Genomic DNA, 18,447 nt, shown 5'->3' with positions numbered 1-18,447 from the left:
AGGTCAATGGGTCGTTCCCGACTGTCTGTCGATATCCTGAGCACGCCAGAGATGATCCACTGATACTTAAGACGCGGAACTATAATATCAAACTCATATTCAGCTTAAATTGATCATCCAACAATGTTTATGTTAAATTAAAAGCCTTTAAATTAAAATGGAAGGCTTTTAATAACTTAAAGTTTAAAGAGTTTCAAGTTTAGTTTCAGAAGAGTTTCCAAAATAAATAAAAACCTGACTAACATCGCCATTAGAGTATTCACTCAAAAAGTTTTCGTTCTTGGCCATTTTAATACTTGGGTCTTGTGTGCATCTCTGGACAAGATCCTTTTTTTTCATCGCAAATGTCAGCCATACTTGTCATAATACGAGCACACACATATGAGAAGGCATCAAATGCCGCAACACTTTGGATCAGAGCCGGGCATTCCGCATGCCGCAAACAAACCCGACATAAACACACACTAGTGAAGCCAGGACTCAAGATTCCCCCGGCTTATACATATGTGTGTGTCACTTCAATGGGAACATATACTCACACACATCTACGAACGGCATAGCATCTACTCTCATTCCGGGCTCAGCCATGCAAAATATGCCAGCATTATAAAACTTCAATCTACTCTAAAGAACTTGTTTATGCCTGATTCGGATATCGACAACCAAGGAGCTCAGAAGTAAGAGGTCGGGGAAGGAGGGAGAGCGATGCGAATAAAACGACAGGACTCAACAGGATATACAGCTAGCACGCTTTTTGACATCTGAGCCGGGCCAAAGCATTTCGCATAGCATACATTCAGCTGCCCGTGACGAATAGTTAGGGTTCCTATATTTAAATCAGGAATGCGCTCGAAAATATGAATTGATTCTGTTATCTGTCCAGCAGAGCTTTTAAGCACAAAGAAAAAACGACATTTGCTAGATGGGAAATCCATCTAACACACTCTCTTAATCGTATTCATAACTTAAGCATGAAATTGTTTAGCTTTAGCTCAAATCAAATTGGTTTACAACATCATTAGAACCCAGATTTAAATCGAATCCACTGTACCACATAGATTCTCACACTTTAAATAAAACACTCTAAGCTCTGATTTTCTATGCTCGATAAAATGTGCAAATGTCTGTTTCTGTGGGTATCTGTGGATTTGCACGCCAAAATGGTGATCAGTAGTGCAGTATTTACTTTTGTATATTTTCATTTTGGCCGAGAATGTTGGTGAATAGCCAGAGGAGAACCCTTGCCGACATGCAGAATGAAGGGGAAAATGTGCGAGCTGAGGAACATCCTGCCAAGGATAACAGTGAAAGTATGTCTGACCAAAGTAAGCTTGTTCTACTGCTACAAAACACATTTAATGCTCTGAACAAAGGGAAAACTATGGTCCGAGCCATTCAGGGAACAAAAACCTAACATCTTTGAGTACAACGCAGGGTGGCAGAATATACGAGTAATACCTTGTTATTATGGTACAGGATTTTATGTACAGAAAGAAATATTTATCAGTTTGTTTGTCTTAGCAAACCATTTTATTTTATTATTTTCTATGTATTTTATTGACTTACCAACTTCATATTTAAATTTGTAGTTTCATTTTCCTTTAATCAAATTATATTTTTAATTAAGTTAACAAAAACAATCCCAACTGAGCTTCGTCAGCTATGTCCATCGCAATCAACTTTTTCTTGGGAATCTAAATATTATTAAATTTAAACTATTTAATACGTTTGCACAGAATTTCTGAAGAATTTAATTAGAGAACAGTGGTTGATTATTATCATTCCCCAAATTTGCTATTAAACAATACCCTCAAAGTGAATGGCAATTATTTTTCATTACCCAAAAGTTAATATCGACAAACAATGCCTTTACCACTATTTAATGTCACCTCGATTAATTAATGCCGAGAAATGTATTCAATGTAAAAGACAGTCTTTGTTTAAACATAAGAAGGTTTATTCCAGCGACAGAATTGCCATGTAAGCAATGTCTAATTTAATAATCTTAAAATAAACTTAAACGTAGCTCCAAGCAGTTGTGGAAAGCGTAAATACATTCATATCTATCATATATATAATACAATGTTATGCAATGCGATTGCTTTAAGTACTAAACAAATAAATCGTTTGAATTTCTTTTCTCATTTTATTTGGCACAAAGGACTCCTACAGCTAAGGAATTTTCCGAGTTTTTGGTTTTTAAATTGCCAGCCGTATGGGGTTATGTTCAGGATTTTTTGGGAAAATATTTACAATAAGAATGCGAAATGTCAAAGTTGCATTTGCATTTGCATGTGCATTGAATGTAACATAGAAATAAATCTGGCTACCGAGGGAAAAATCACTTTAAGAGCATTCTTGTTATAAACACACAAGGATACCAAAAGTTGCCTCGGCAACACAAAAAATAGCAAAACAAAAATTGTACTTCTATTTATTTGGCATCCCGCTCCGCCCCCTCAGTTTGTTTTGTTTGCCTGAGTGGAAATATAAAAATTACTTCGTTTACATCCAGCAGCTAGGATATGGTATAGTGAGGTCCAAACGAGAGGGAGAGCGAGTCCAAACGGGTCACGCAACATTCTAGACAAAGTAATAACACTTGACGCACGTCTGAGTTTCCGGCTTGTGTCCGGCCGGAGGACGTGTTCACACGGAGAGAAAATGTCCCCAAAATAGGTCAAAAGTTAGGCGTTTCTAATTACTGAAATTTGACATAGAGTTATGGATTTTTGATTAGTCAGATAAAGCATTAGGAAATACCTACAGCTCACAAAAGCTAAACTATATACAAGCATTGATAGCTTTATCAGAAAAATCAAAAATTTGTACTATTTTAGGCATTTAACATTTGAGAATATTCATATTTTCCTTGTAACGTTTCTTATTTCATTCATTAATAGATATAGACTTGTAGATAAACTAGAAATGGTAAAACTTATTAGTAAACTGGTATAACTTGGTTATAGATTTTTCTCTGTGCACTCCGATGGGGACTTGGAATATCCCCCATCTCTCCTCAGGTGGTGAAAACTAGACGAAACTCTCCTGACGTGTTAAATTGAATTTGAGCAGCGACGACGACGACGACGACGTCTTGGCCTTGGTTTTGCTGCTGGAGCTGGAGATTCCACTGGAATTGCTCTGGGTTTGGGTTTGAGCCTCGGGCGTTTGGTGACCACTGGAGAAGGAACCGGTTAGCGTGGGAGTGGCCAGCAGCAGCTGTTGTTCCTGTTGGTGGGCACCGAGCAGTTGTCGGGCCAGCTGGGATATATCCCCGCCGTAACTGCTGTCCAGGTGCTGATGCTGCGGATTGGAGGGCCTGAGGGCCAGGGATTGACGCAGCAGATCCGGCAGATGCCACTGCTCCAGGAGCTCCGCTCCAAGGGTCGGCGAATCGCTGGCCAGTCGCGTCAATGTGTGCAGGATGGTTTTGATGGTACGGCGCTGGGCATCGCTCTCCGCACGTGAGCCGTAGGTCTTGTAGAATTCCGTTTGGTACACGGACGTGATGAAATTTATGATGATGCCGTTGGCCAAGTGGCTGTGGCACTTCTTGTTCAGCGACATGTTGTGCAGCATCCCAACGATCTGCTCCTGTGCGGATGAAATAAAACAGAGGGGGAAAATGTTGATGAGTAAAAAATAAGCAACTCAAAGTGGGTTTGGGGGTATGTGGTATGTAGGTATGTATGTATATTGGGGAATGAAAAATCGTGGCTAAGATTGCGAAAAAATGGCTTTGCAAATGCACAAATAAATTTTACGAGCCAGCGCCCGAAGAAGCTTTCAATAAAATTGCCGAAAAAATTGCAGGAAATCGATCCGGGCGGAACCCACCCAAGGTCAGGTTCGCCTCTGAAGTTCAAGCAAAGGAAAAATATAACGGCGGTGTTTTAGATGAAATAAGATACTCAGGGTTTTATAAATTGAAAGTAGAAATTATTAAATTAAAAATGTTAAAGATCTTAAGGTCTTATCCTTTTTAACTTTAACTAAATGATTCATAACTTGTTTTATTTTTCAACTTTAAATTTCAATTTCTTTATACTTACATAGAGAAAGACACTGGTGCCGCAGGTTTGGTGTTCCAGGGTGTCAATCAGCCGGAAGATGGCCTCATTGGACATGATGGAGTAGTGAGAAGTTGCCTCCATCCGGCTCAAGTTGTTGAGGGCAGCGGCGCAGAGGAGCAACGTTTGCGTACAGCACTCTGGTCCTAAGAGAGCGGCTAGTCCTGCTACCAAACTCTCGGAGCAGTCCCGCAAACCCGGAACTCTATGCTCCGGACCATGCCAGGCGGCAGTGATCTGGGCCAGTAGCGATACGGCCTCCCTCCGCTCGATGGCTCCTCTCTCCCCAGCGCATTCCACCTGAAGGATATCCCTCACAATCTCGATGCCTCCACAACTGCCCAGTTGATTGATGGCTTGTGGGGCACAGCACAGGGTGGCCAGAGCCCGGAGTGCCAGAGCCCTCACGGAACTCTGTTTGTGATCTAAGACCACTACTAGCAACGTTCGCACTGCCTCGTTCTGGATGAAGGCATCGGACAAGGAGGCAAATCCGTCGTAGTCGATGTTCATCAAAGTAGCTACCATATTGATATTAGCCCTCAGCAGCAGATCGCACTGACTCTGCTCGATGCTGACCACCAAAACACGAACTAATCTCTCAAAGATTAGTCGCAACGTGATCAAAGTGTGCCTCTTCAGGAGTTGCACATCATCCAGCAGGGATTCGAGATTGATATAGTGCTGTCGCTCCAGGGAGTACCTAGTATCCTTACTCACTGTACGGATTTGCTCCAAGTGTTGCTCATAGCGCCTCCTTTCGATTTTGGCATCATTGAAGAATATTCCCCTGCGCTCAAGAGTCGAGGTGAAGTCGTCCAGGTGGGACAGCAACTGAGTGGCCCCGGCAAGAGCTTCCGGCAACGAACTGGCCTGCAGTCCGCTGAGAACCCTCTCACTACGCTCGAAATGGACTTGGAGCGATAGAGCCTGTTGTTGCAGTTGCCTGACCAACTTGCAGACAGCACTGGTGGTAATGGTGTAGTTCTTGTACGCCTCCTGGGCAATGGACTTGTGCTGCAGGGTGCACATCACCTCTGGTTCGCCGGCCCATCGCTGTTCCGCCATCCAACTTACTACCGGTTCCGGGTGCTTCTTTCCCTTCTTGGCTATCTTTGAACCACTCTTTGGTGTACTGGTACTAGCTGTGAATCGCAAGGCTCTTACTCTCAAGGGAGAAGGTTGCAACTGGTTGGTCTCATCCTGTTCGGTGGATCCAAAAGTCACTGTTTCGTTGTTGTACGGCGGTGGTGCCTCCCCTAAGTACACAGTTTCATTATTGTACGGCGGTGGCGGCGGCAAAACTGTGGCCATCTCCTCCTCGCTAGCCGAAGCCTCTTCCGGATCCGGTTTGGTTTTACGCATCAGTCGCCTGCGGCGCCTTATGGCCGGACGTGGAGGTGAATCCTCCTCGGCCTCTGCCGCCTCATCGTCCAGTTTCATGCTGTCCAGCTGCTCGAAAAGACGACTGCGACTAGCCTCCAGCTCCTCGTCCGCTATATCTTCATTCTCTCCAGATTTAGCTTTGGGCGTAATTTGGCCGCTGGAAAAGGAAATTCGCCGGGTAACACTGATCAGCGGTGAGTAAAACGAGGAGTTGCCCACACGGCGCACCACAGTTGGGGGCGTCGCCACCGAATGCACGGAGGTGGGTGTGGCCGCGGGCGTTTGCTGCTTATCCGATTGCGGCGACTGTGGGGCTGACTGTTGCTGATGGTGCAGCTGATGCGATTCCTCATTGTCAGAGAAGCCAGAATCCTGCAGATAACCCAAAGAGAAAACAAGACCATTAGCGCATTGAACTCGAATATGGTAAGGAATGCTAGTATAAAAATGGATATCTTTAAGATAATTTAATTCAATTAAAGCAAGAAACCACTGTCCAGAACTTCTTTTAACCTCCAGCTAACTTGATCTATGCATCTCCTTTATAAATAATACCCCTCCTGGGTTCGATACCAAATGGGCGCCCAATGATATGCTCACCTGACTGCGCAGACTGCCGGGACTATCATGCTTGTGCCAGGATAGCTTTGAGGTGTTCTGCTCGTCCTCCACCTCCTGGATGCAGGATAGATTGCCCAGAGGGCCGAGGGAGGTGGGCTGTCTGTGGGTAAAGTTGGAGGTGGTGCCACTGCTGCTACCACTGTTGAAGCTCGAATAGAAGCCGCCGCTGGTCAGGGAGGACTGCTCGGATCCCCACCAGACCTTGCTGTAGCTGCGCTGAAAGGACATGCCTGAAATGGAGAAACAGAGACGGGCAATCAGTAGTGTCCATCATTTAAATAAATTGGACTCATTCGTTTAACAGGCTTAAATTCATTAAATTTAATGCAATTGCCGCTTGGCTGGACTGGATTCATTGCCAATACTCGGACATTCCCATTTCCATTCGCCCGGGTTATTCAGGGGTCATTCGCCCCATTCGAGGGGCGGAAAGAGCTGCCGAGGGGAACTGCACACACATGCCTGAACATTGGCTTAATATCCGTTACGAAAAAATTAAATTTCCGCCCAGCGATACAAATCATTATTTTAATCAATGAAATGTTTACCCAGCTCCACACCTCTGACCTTGCCGAACCAGGACTGTTTTGACTTTAAAATTTCGCTTATAGGGGAATTTAAGGAACGCCAAGTTTTCGGGGCCATCAAAATGACATTTGGCATATGGCCCAGTGTACATTAGTGTGCAATAATTTCTAAATAATTGATGTGAATGCCCCAAATTGTGGGCATTTATGCAGATTTCACAGACCAAATCTGTTGAGTTACAGGCATAAAGAAGGGGCGGAACCACCTGCCCGATGTTACTGGAAATGCAAATAATTTTCAGGGGGCACAGGAGTTGCGTCTGAGAATGAACAAAAACATTTTGGTGTGCGGCATCGGGGCTCTATTATGCAAATGGAATAAACTAATTATGCTGCAAAACAATTTTCGTGTGACATCGCAAACCGAACTCGTGTTTTATTTTGTTTAATTTTGCGTGGTTTTTGCACTTTGCAGTTTACATATTTATTAAACTTTGTTGTTTTCGCCATAATTACATAATATACCATTCAGCAAAAGGGGGAGTGCACTTGTTGGTGGCAACTATTTGCGTTATGCATGAGTGGGAAAGTTTATTTTCCAGTTATGCATGCCCAGTGAACTCTGACCTCTCACCCTTTTTCTGGCTAGCCCCCACCCCCGCCCAAATGGTCAAATGGCATTTGGTCAACTGACATAGCAACTCTTTCCCCTGCTGGGCAAATATTGACAAAGTGCTCGTTTCAAGTAAACAAAATGAAATAAACAAATGAAGAAATATTTTTATTCCAATACTTTCGCACATATTAACACTCACACTTCGCCACACACATATTTATTGAATTCATTAAGCAATTAATTAAAATTATATTCAATTAGTACAAAATGCATGCCTATAAAAACCGACAAATATTTGCGGCTCATTCGCAGTTTAATATGCAATTTTTAATGTTTCTAACGCCTTTCATAAAAATATCCTTTTTTTCTCCTCTACTTTATGGTTATGCGTATCGACGAGGGGATTTTTATGCTTACACTCCGTTACAGGTTGAAATCCGTGCACACCCTATATCAATTGGGTATTATTTGATGAATATTTTAGTAAACAACTTTAAAGTCTTTGATCTAATAGATCAATTAACTGACTTTTGTTGTTACTTTCGAAATGAAAGTTGGGTGCTTAAATTCCATTAATTGTACCTTTAACAACCCACTGTAAAACCCCTTTGGATACACATTATACCCCCATTGAAATCCTGAATTACAGGGTACACAAATTAAAACCACTGTCCCTAGGACACGGGCTAATTAATGGAGAGCTCTGCCATCGGCCATACCCCATTTAAATCGTGAACACCGGACTGAGTCCTGGGCAAAATCCTTTCGGTTGGACAATAAATATGGCACCATTCGGCCTGGCTGGCTGAAAGAGGCTTAACAATGCAGCAAGGCGATAAAAATTAACGGCACTTAATAGCAACATTGAAAATCATTAAGTGATTTATGGTCAGCCGCAGGCAGAGCTCCAATAAGTGTCAGCGCCTGTGAATCCCCCAAGGACACTCGTCCGTATGGGTAAAAATTCCAATCGATATAAGTATTTATTCTCGTTCCTTTATTTACATGAGCATCTTAGAATACGTAAACGCACTTTATAATACAGCAACATACACATATAGACAATAACTGAGTTTCCAATCGTCTTTTCTTTAACTACGTTTCCCAATTTCCATTGAGTAGTTAGTTCCTTGAGCGCAAAAATTATAAAAATTAAAACAAACTTCAGTTGAGGCCACACGCAAAAATTATAACCAAAGAAAAGCGAAATAATAATTACAAATTTTAATAGGCACGGGGAATCCCCTAGCTGAGTATGTATGTGTGTGTGTGAGAGGGGCGTGTCTGGTTTGGCAGTCAATTAGCACGGGCGCCACATAAATTTTAATATCGAATACGTATTCGTTTTTGGTTTTTGTGTTTAATCAAGATAAACGAGCTCCGTTTTCAACATTTCTTTTTTTCGGGAGGGGGAGTGGCGCTTTCACCTTGCAGACACACATACACATCAGACTATATACATCCCTTTCCCGGATAACTTTATATCCCGCCGAATCCCGCTCAGAACATCAACGCGGCAAATCGTTGAGCACGAGCGTGGACGTGTAGCTGGGCGCCTGTATGTGGGCCGTCTTTGTGGTCGTCAGCATGGTGGTGGTCGTCATGGAGGCCTTGCCGTTGACATCTGCGTGCACCTGCCCGCCCGACGACGGATGGTCGACCCCCTCCACGTAACCAACCGTCGTGACCTGAACACTCGTCTTGGTGAGCCGGTGGGTGCGAAGCTTCGGCAACCGAGAACTCACATCCGTTCCCGTGGACTCGTCGTCGCTGTAGTCACTGGTCAGGGCGCTTCCAGTCCGCCCGGATCCATCGTATGAGTACTGGTTGAGATAGGTGCTGCTGGGTTCCCCGCTGCCTCCCGTAATGCTGCTCACTCCCCTGGTGACCACCTCCACCTCACCCTGGTTGTTGTTCGTTTGGCTGCTATTCCTTAGTTGTTGGAGCGTGTTGGTGGAGGCGGCGGTTATGTCCTCCTCGGATATGTCATCGAAGGCCGGCGGTGGAGTCGACATCCCGGAGAGCGTCAGAACCGGCTGACGGCCACCTGTTGGGGTGCTCAACGGCGCAAGACGAGTGGCGGGCGAACGCAGCTGGGTGGTCGATGTCTTGCGTTTGGAGGGGGAATGTTTCAGTGGAAATGTGGGCGTCTTTTTGAAAACTTGCTTGCCCATGGCGTCCTGGAAACGCTTGGCATAGAATGAGGGTCGGCACACGGACACCGTGTCTCCGTTGTACAGGATGCTCTTAAAGGTGTGCTCCAGCTTCTTTTCCAAGCGGTACGACTGCAAGATGTCAATAATGCCAATGTACAGGATCAACCTTTCATCGTTTTCAGACCGAGCCGGTATTCCGCCAGCAGGCACGTCTTCATCCTCCTCCAGAGGCACATCCATATCAGCAGTAATGGATTCCAGAGCCGTGGAGTGAGCCACTAAACGCTGACGATTCATACTGCGAGTCCGGTTCAGAGCAGCTCCAGCCGAAGTTCCAGGAATAGAGGCGTAAGAAGCCACTGCATGGAGCTGATTCTGATCCGCCTCCGGAGCATCATCATCGGTGTTCAGGGATGGAGGGCCCTGAGCGGCACTCTCCTTCCGCTGCAACTTGGCTCGCGCATTCAAGATCCGCTCCTCACGCTTCTCCTTGGCGGCCAGGTCGAGGTTATGAATACCCACCAGCAGGGAGTAGTCCATGATCTGAAAGCTCTCCAGCACCATGCAGTCCCGCCTAATGGTGCTCATCAGTGCATTGTACTTGTCCGTCTCCAGGAATATGCCGTTCGGATGGTGCTCGGCAAAGTCAAGATCCTTGAACGTGGGACTTGCCTTCTGTCGCTCTGCCTTGGAGGCCTTTCGACGGAAAGAGGAACCCTTCAAGTCGTACTTGCAGTGCATCTTGACGTCCGACGGCAGCAAGTTGTTCATGGCCACCAATCGCACATTCTTTGAGTTGTAGTGGAAGCAATAGAGTCCAAAAAACTTGGGCAGCAGGGTTCGGGGATTCTGCGAGAGGTTCATATAGTAACCGGGAAGCAGTTTCTGCAGGAACTCGCATTCCTTCTTCTGCACTGTCTTGATGATGAACTCGTCGTCAGTTGTCAGGTAGAATATGGAGCCAGAAGCCCCCGGATTCGAGAGCTCCCTCAGGGGAGATGCACACATGGACATAAGGAAGTCATCTGGTGCGATACCGAACAGATCACGGAAGTAGCGAAAAGCTATAGGTGCATAGACCTTGAAGCGGAAGTCGCTATAGTGATGGGCAGGTGTAATGGAGGAGCCATCTGGCGGAAATGAAATGGTTTCCATTTCCCAGAAGTCGTTCATTAGCAAATCCCTTTTGGGCTTGCTGGCTAGGCTGCCCACCGTGTGTTGGATGCCCAGCTGTATGGATCCCATGATCTGCTTGGACTGAATCTTCTTATACGTCACCTCGCCACCCTCTGCCACTCTCCTGTGGCCAAGTTTCTTCTCGTGTTTGCCTCCTGTGGTAGAGGGATTCCGAGAGATACTGGCATCTAGTGTGGAGCTGGCGCTCCTGAGTCTCGAGGCCGGAGTTTGGGTGGCGGCTATGTTATTAAGCTCATGCTGCAACAAAGAAGTGGTCTCTTGACCTCCGTGGGCCAGGGCAGCTTCTTTGAATAGCTGGCGAGATGTACCTGGCTGTACGTTCATCGCAAGTGGTGTTGAGGGCATACTTTCCAGGTCGGGACTGGCGTCTTGAGCAGGAAGGATCTTGACTGGAGTAAGCAGGCTCTTCTTCTCCAGCTCCAGCTGGTTATCTTGTGAGCCTGGTGCATCCTCCTGCTGGTCATGGTCATTTAGTTTATCCTGTTTGCCAACCGGCTCCAGTTCCAGTTCGACACGGGTGTCCATTTCCCTCAGGGGATTTCCGCTCTCTACGGAGGAGAAAACCACTTATTGCAGTGCCGCTCAAACATTACAAAAGGCATTCAATTGCAGCTCGATAAATGGGTGTGTTTGTATGACTGTTTGTGTGTGGATGAGTAAATGGGCTTGAGTGGGTGAGTAATCGATTAAGCCAGGGGCAACAATTGTCACGTTCGCATACATCGTACATATTTCGTAGTTATGTTATGTACCGCTCTCAATGTAGCAACTCGAGACTCTTGAGCACCTGTTGCTTATCTTTTGTTTACCCAAATGAAGAGCGACTACAGCTAAAGCAACAACAATAGAAAACAACAACTGCCAGAAGGCAAAAGTAATTAGCCCATGGTCACTTTAAAACTGCGGACTGCAAAACTGTAAGTGCTTGGATATACAGAGGGAAATCGAATTTGCGTGAAATCGTATGCAATCACTTGAAATTCCGAATTGCATCCAAAAACAGGTAACTAGACAGACGAACCGTAATTTTGATTGTTTGCATATGGGAATCCTAAATACCGGCAGACACGTCCAAATGCATAAATAAACGAACAATTGAACTGAGAAAAAACCTATAAACTATTTCCTCACAAAAATTATGCCAATCATATCAGTTTTATCTTAGTAGAAGTTCTCAAAAGCTTATTATTATCGCAAATATTTACAGTTTGGTAAAAAAAAAACACAACAATCACGAAAAAGAGATAATTAATCATAAACCAGACGTGCTAATTGTTATAACTGTGTCCATTTAAATAAGTATTTTATCACCATCATATGAAAAACATAAGAGATTTCTCTCAGTGCACTAGCGAATGGCAAACGTTTTCTGAAAACACAAACAATTAAGGCCGAAATCCACAAAATTATTATAGGAAAGTCATTATTTTGTGTGGTGTTTTTGAAAAATGGAAAATGAAACCATAACATGGTCGAGGCGTGGCAGGGGCGCACAAGTGGGCGGTGGGAGGCCATTCAGCTGGCTCGTGTGTGTTTATTTTCGTAGATTTTTAGATTGTCGCTCGGCGGATATGTCTGCGGCATCTACTATATATCTTTTCCTCGAGTCTTTTTTTTTTAATATTTGTCGCACGCATGACGGGCCAAATAAAAAAAACAAAAACAATAATTGTACGCTAATAACGGAAAGTTTTTAGCGAAATCAGTGAATGAATGTGTGTAATTTGTGGGCGTCCTTTCCTGATAAACACTATACTTCTTTTATAAACTATGCGATAAAAACTAAACAAATATTTGCTAAGCTAAGTTGGTTTATTGACAAAGAAAATATTACAATGAAATCTTGAAATATGCCTATTAAAATAGAAATCCTTCTAGGGTTTATAACTTGCCACTTAACCCTGGCTGTTGCTTTTGTTGTTGTTGGTTTTGCTGTTGCCTTGGACCGTTTTTTAGTTTTGTGAATTATGAGCTTGCAATTAAAGCGTTTTGCTTCTTTTACTTGTAATTTAATTAGCGTACTTACACAGAAATGCTCGAGGGAATAGTTTAAAGGTCAAAAAACCAAAACGATATCCAGCAGAAGAGATAATTATGTGACCTCTGCTGTTCTCCCGCTCCCTCTCTTTCGCTCTCTTTGTGTATTCGTTGATCGAGGCGCGTTTATCTTTTCCGCTCTCTCTTTCTCTCTTCCTCAATCGTTGCTGTTGTTTTTCCTCCTTTTACTTCCCCCTTTTTCCAGTTCTTTCGATTTCCAGTTTCCGCTTGATAAATTGCTTTCATAATTTACAACAATCTCAACGAATTTGAATTCTCCGTGCACACCTGGTTATTTATTTGTGTGTGCGAGCGTGTGAGTGTGTGACTGGGGATGACGTCGTGCGGCAATCAAGGAAATTCCACTTCACGGCGCCGCACTTTTGCATTTTCCTACTTAATTCCGCGATCTGCGTTTGGAAAAGTTTCCCGTCTTCTCCGCGCTTTAGTATTGCTAATTTTTTCACGTCGCGGAGTTTAATACCAGGTGGAAAAATAAAATTCGTCGGAAAGAGAAACCGCTGATGAGTCGTTCGCGCAGAATTTTTTTTACTTGTTATCGTCTATCGGTTTGTTCCAGCGTTTAGACCGAGGGTACGCGGTCACACTTAGCTATCAATGTTTTTTTCTGAATACAAGCTGGTCACATAGCACTTTTTAAAATAAATGTTAATGTTAACATTGCTAATTTCGTAACAGACATGATCTTGAGTCACTGCTAAAGTAAAACCAAGTTTTCCACCAGGTGCTAGTATTTGCTGATCAGGTGCAAATTTACAGAAAATACACTTGCCATGAACGCGATTAAAATTAACTATAAACTACTGATTACTATATTACAATACAGAAATACTCGATTTTTATACAAATAGATGCTGCACAATTTCTACATAACACAAAAGAAAACCCAACTTTTTCTTTTAATTTTTAGAATAAAAATGTCTGGATGCCTAGACGATTTATTAATTTAATTTTTGTTCAGAGAAAAAAAATAGGAAACCGCCTCACTAACAAAAATCTAATTAGGAACACCTACAAAGGCGACTTTCCTGCCGGCGGCATAATTCTAATTGGATTAGTAAGCGAAGCCGGCCAAGGAAGAATTTCCAGGACCCTTTGCCCTTGACCCTCACATTTTTGTTGGGCGCCTGTCTCATTACCACCTCCCCATCCCTTTCCCGCCCCTCACACCCAGACAGCGTTTAAATTGATTGAAAAACCGCCCCTTAATCGATATTTATGGCCAGCCATGAGTAATTCTAATAGACGTCGCTCATTAGTAGGCAAAGGCAAAAAAATGTAAAAAATGTTTAGCTAACAATCCGGTTTCCACGAGGAGAAATAACCAAGATGAGTGCGCCTCATTACGAATGCCCCAGAGCAACAACAATGCCCCAACCACAAATTGCACTTAATTGGGTGTGTTGAATAGTGTAAAAATTGATGTAAATTTAATACTTCCAAAGGATCGTGGCTTAGGAAATTAATTTTGTGGAAAGAGCGGAGTTCGTTGTGCCAAAAGCACTCATCCAAATGGCGACTTGTCGGCCAATTAGGCACAAAAGGCACACAAAATTCATATGCAAATGGCAAAAAGAGTTGTCAGCAAACAAGTTTCGGGCCAAATAGAATTTTTAAATTTATTCCCCAAGTGTGTGACAATCCGCCAATTAATTTGGGAATCAAAAAAGAGCGGGAGCTCATAATTTATGCAGTTCAAACTCACAAACAGAGAAAGAAAGCAACGGAACTCTTTGCCATATCGCGTTCAAGATATGATAATGGTTGGTTATCAAAAGCATTTCATAATGAATAAATCAAAAGAAAAAGAGTAAGAGACAGGGAGATTAAATAATAAATTTAAGTTCTGGTCAGCTTGAAAACTCTCAATAATGGAAAATGCATCGTAAAATTCAAGCGAACGAAAAACAGAAATTACACTGCAAATGTTAATCATCATAATTAAGTTAATATGCGGGGTGGTTAAGTGTTAACTGAACTTGGCCCAATGGGGTCAGCCGAACAAATTGAACACGAGGCCATACGAGGGGAAAGTTGGAAAGCCATTGGGGGTGGGGGCAAAGGTAAATTTCTCCCTTCCGTAACCCCATGCTTAATTAACCGAAAGTTAAGACCGAAGCAGATCAAAATCGATTCGAAAAGGCCAAACCAAAGCGCCCATTGATTAATCCGCCATTGGCCATAATTATTTTAATAGTTTTGACATTTAAACGACAAATTAAAATGGAATAAATGCAAAATAAGCGTAATAAATTTTAATTGCTTGCCGCCCCCATCTCGCTCCCTTAAGCTCTCTTTCACTCTCGCTGGCAGCTGTTGCATTGATTATAATGAAATTATTATTTATTTATTTGCCATCTTTTTGTTATTGCATAATTAATTGTTGTCGTTCGAGTGGCAAACAATTAAATAATAAATCAGTTTTAAACAATCATTTAATTATGTAAAAAAAGGAACCAGCGAGTTGAATTGATTTTCCATTAAAAGCGTGCAATTATTCAAGTCTCACTAACCATAAACTGTTAAATATAACCAGCAATTGTTGCAAAATGTCAACCTGACATCTGAATTGCGCAAAAAAAAGCATAAACAATGAGAATGGATTACGAATTCAATCGAATTGCTCCGTTTGCGGTGTTCTTTGACATTTCATTGTTCTTCAATGGAAAATCAATAAACTAAGCCAAATTAAACGTTAATCCCATTTAATTAGACAATCATCATTGCTCTGGCATTTCTCATCTAACGGTAGCGACATATCAAAGTTGTATCAAATACATATATATGTACGTAGGTTGCTGCTGCTGTTGCCGTCGACACCAATTGTCATTGATATCGATCTCTTTGCGGCAACAGGTGAGTGACTCCCGGACTGGTTTCTTAGTCAGGGCAGGGGCAGGGGCATCTATAATAACACCTCTCCCGATGACCGGTGTGATGGCCTGTGTTTAGCACTCTAATGGAGCCATCCCAGCCGCAGATTCCTAACCGCAGAGACGCTCTTAAACTGGAACTAGATCAGTGCAATTATGCGGTCTTCCCTTGATTACAACAATTAGGATTGGCTAAACTGCGATTGGGGAAATCTGCCAATGGAAGATTGCGGTGAGATTGAAATCTGGCGTTTATATTATTCTGGAATTCCTGCGTGACTAGTAGTAGTATTTATTGCTCATTCGTACTGGCGAAAGCTCGTGTCTTGAATGTATAAGCTATGATAGCAAGGAAATCAATGTTAATACATTTTTTTTAACAATAATATCGTTTTTAAAAACACATATTTTAAAAAGTAATGGGATATATACATTAATTATTATTTTATTATATTATATGATATTTAACTTTGATAAAATGATCATCATTTTCAGACTACCTTTAATATAATTTCTTGGAATTCATTCACAACTGCCTTGTATCTCGTTATGTAAACACAACCTATCACACACCCATATTCCTTTACCTAACCCACAGAGTGTTATCCAAAGCCTTAGCTTAGTCACCACCACCCCAAGCATTCCATTTCATTTCATTCACCATCAGCCTGATCAGTCACCTTTACCCACTGCCTCCCCCAATTATAAATATCTCTCGCAGTGTGTGTATCCACTCGGTATCCCCAAGCTCATTGATGACTCACAGAAGGGGATCTACGTTATAAAGAACATTCGGAGAAAACCCGCACAAAAAGCGAAAAACAACGAAACGGCGACAGAACGAAATCATTTCTGCGCTCCGACGACTCTGAGACGCTCCTGAGTCATAAAACCGAGCTTAGCAAAGTCCTCGAGTATAAAAAACCAAAAATAAAAACAATGCGTTATGACTTCAATAAATGGGCGGGTTTGTGTATTAAAGCATGTGTAATTACAAGGGGCGTATGCGGAATCGAATTAAATATTTGTGTTTATTGATAAGCTTATTGGGGTCAAAGGGGACAATAAACAGTTATCTGTTTTGCTGGCATTCCATATGCGGTTTATGGCTTCTGGTTTATGGTGGCCAAAACTTACCGTTTTCTTGTATAAACAATGCCGAGGTAATCCCAAGTTTGGCTTCTGTTATTGTTGTTTTCCTTGCCACTGATGGATAGTAAAATTTATATTTCAAGCACGTGTCATTTGATTATTTTTGGTCACCACAAAAACTTGACAGCGGGTGTATAGTGGGTGGCTGGGGGTGAGGCACCCACAAGCGTAAATAGTTTAACACTGCACAACGGTAAACACAAGACGACACTCAACAAACACGTTAAACACGAAAGGTTCGAAGACGATTAACACGAAAAACGGACAGGAATTACTCGCAACGATCGCAGCGGTTGCGGTTGCGTCTGCGTGCTTCGAGTGCTGGGAATCGAATGAACGATGGGCTATAGACTGCCGATACTGAGGGAGGGAGACTGAGTGAGCCAGAGCCAGAGCCAGAGCCAGAGAGCCGGAGTCAAGTTACCTGGGTGAGTAAGGTAGGCAGTGCTGGCAGATTGGCTATAAAATGGATATGGGTATTTTAAAATGTGTGGTAGTAATCACATATATTGGAAGGACTTTGAATATTAGGAACTATTTTCCCAATAGTTAAAGAAAATGTCAACAAAATCAAATTTATTTTCGTTTCGATCAGATATTTTTTGTTATTTTAAAAAATAATACAAATATTTTTAGCTTTTCTAGCTACTAGATCTGGCTACTTTCTATACATATATATCTATCTCTCACCCTCCTCCTCTCTCTCGCTGCTTGTTTAATCATAATGTACACACGCTTCCCATAAATACAGAGCATTGTTCGCTTTGTCGCGTTCGTTGTTGTAGTAGTTGGTGGTGGTTTATGTTTTTGTTGCTATTTCTTATCACTCCACTCTCTCAGTATGCAACTCTCTATATACGGTATCTCTCCCTCTCTTTTGAGACAGCTGTTCAGCGGCTCAAAGGTGCGATCTCTCCCCCTCTCTTTTCATTTTCTACGCATGCGCAGCTGCCTGAGATTTTGTTTTTTAATTAGATTCTCTTGTTATTGCTACTGTGATTCAATGCGAATTTTTGGCGCAAAATTAAAGTAGTTATCTTTTTGCTCACACTATTTTTAACCCATAAGAATTTCCGTTTCGAAATTTGTTTGTCAGCTTGCGCAAGTTTGAACACTTCTGGTGATAAGATTACCTATACTTAAAGGGCCAGTAAATAAGAAAGCCACCCATTCATGATCGCCCAAGGCCCATAAAACGGAAATATGGCACAAATTCGATTTTGTAACTATGGAATTTTGAGCCATCGACAGCAATTAAGCAATTGAACAATTGGTGCAAACACTATTAAAGCCTTAAGAGATCGATCGCCCACTGACGACTCGCCGGTGAAAATAATTTAGAGGAACCCACGATGTATTTGCTGTATTTGCTCTTTTTTGCCAATTTGAAGCAATTTCCAAATTGCGAAAGTAGATAAAACAGCTGTCAAGGGGGCGGAGGAGATAGAAAGCCAAGTAAGCAAATTAAAACCGAAAACAACTGATGAGCCAAGTCCACTGAAATAAATAACAGACGAATTCCATTCATGGAATTCTAAAAGTGAGGAAACAAATTGTATAACACGATAAACACATTTCATTCACACCTTTAAGCATAATTTAACAGCTATTAAATGAAATGTTCCTTTTCAATTTAACTTGTAAACAAAAAGCTGAAAACAAATTCACGACAATAATGGATATGGCTAATAATAGTTTGATAAAAGCTTTCAGCAACTTTAAAACTAAAAACGAATTGGCTTTTTATTGACGTTTATTTATTATATTTGTTTGTTGACAGCTAAGTTT

At 42.4% G+C, this 18,447-nt stretch overlaps 2 protein-coding genes across 3 annotated transcripts; both read right to left on the bottom strand.

Annotated features, from left to right (window-relative positions):
• Positions 1-1,935: 1,935 nt before the first annotated feature.
• LOC108109119 lies at positions 1,936-16,751 on the bottom strand. Its single transcript, XM_017217512.2, has 4 exons — positions 16,645-16,751; positions 6,060-6,310; positions 4,056-5,831; positions 1,936-3,597 (listed from the first exon to the last, which is right to left on the bottom strand). The coding sequence occupies exons 2-4, from the start codon at positions 6,306-6,308 to the stop codon at positions 3,034-3,036; spliced, it is 2,589 nt and encodes an 862-aa protein (XP_017073001.2). The 5' UTR covers positions 6,309-6,310; positions 16,645-16,751; the 3' UTR covers positions 1,936-3,033.
• LOC108109120 (phosphatidylinositol 4-phosphate 5-kinase type-1 alpha) lies at positions 8,200-16,724 on the bottom strand. 2 transcript variants are annotated; one of them, XM_017217515.2, is made up of 2 exons: positions 16,645-16,724; positions 8,200-11,124 (listed from the first exon to the last, which is right to left on the bottom strand). In XM_017217515.2, the coding sequence occupies exon 2, from the start codon at positions 11,099-11,101 to the stop codon at positions 8,732-8,734; it is 2,370 nt and encodes a 789-aa protein (XP_017073004.1). In that variant the 5' UTR covers positions 11,102-11,124; positions 16,645-16,724; the 3' UTR covers positions 8,200-8,731. The 2 variants fall into 2 exon arrangements, with proteins under 2 accessions (XP_017073004.1, XP_017073002.1); XM_017217513.2 differs by lacking the exon at positions 16,645-16,724 and adding an exon at positions 12,603-13,197.
• Positions 16,752-18,447: the final 1,696 nt, after the last annotated feature.

This window comes from Drosophila eugracilis, unplaced genomic scaffold, assembly GCF_018153835.1.
Source record: "Drosophila eugracilis isolate 14026-0451.02 unplaced genomic scaffold, ASM1815383v1 contig_1765, whole genome shotgun sequence".
NCBI lineage: Eukaryota > Metazoa > Arthropoda > Insecta > Diptera > Drosophilidae > Drosophila > Drosophila eugracilis.
This window is presented reverse-complemented; position numbering and strand designations above follow the sequence as displayed.

What these genes read in the sequence shown, in the direction of transcription:
- LOC108109120 (XM_017217515.2), bottom strand. Translation starts at nt 11,101, where the DNA reads ATGGACACCCGTGTCGAACTGGAACTGGAGCCGGTTGGCAAACAGGAT.
- LOC108109119 (XM_017217512.2), bottom strand. Translation starts at nt 6,308, where the DNA reads ATGTCCTTTCAGCGCAGCTACAGCAAGGTCTGGTGGGGATCCGAGCAG. An exon ending in CCGGCAGTCTGCGCAGTCAG is followed by an intron (nt 5,832 to 6,059) that starts GTGAGCATATCA and finishes GGTTATCTGCAG; the next exon opens with GATTCTGGCTTCTCTGACAA. An exon ending in GCACCAGTGTCTTTCTCTAT is followed by an intron (nt 3,598 to 4,055) that starts GTAAGTATAAAG and finishes TCATCCGCACAG; the next exon opens with GAGCAGATCGTTGGGATGCT.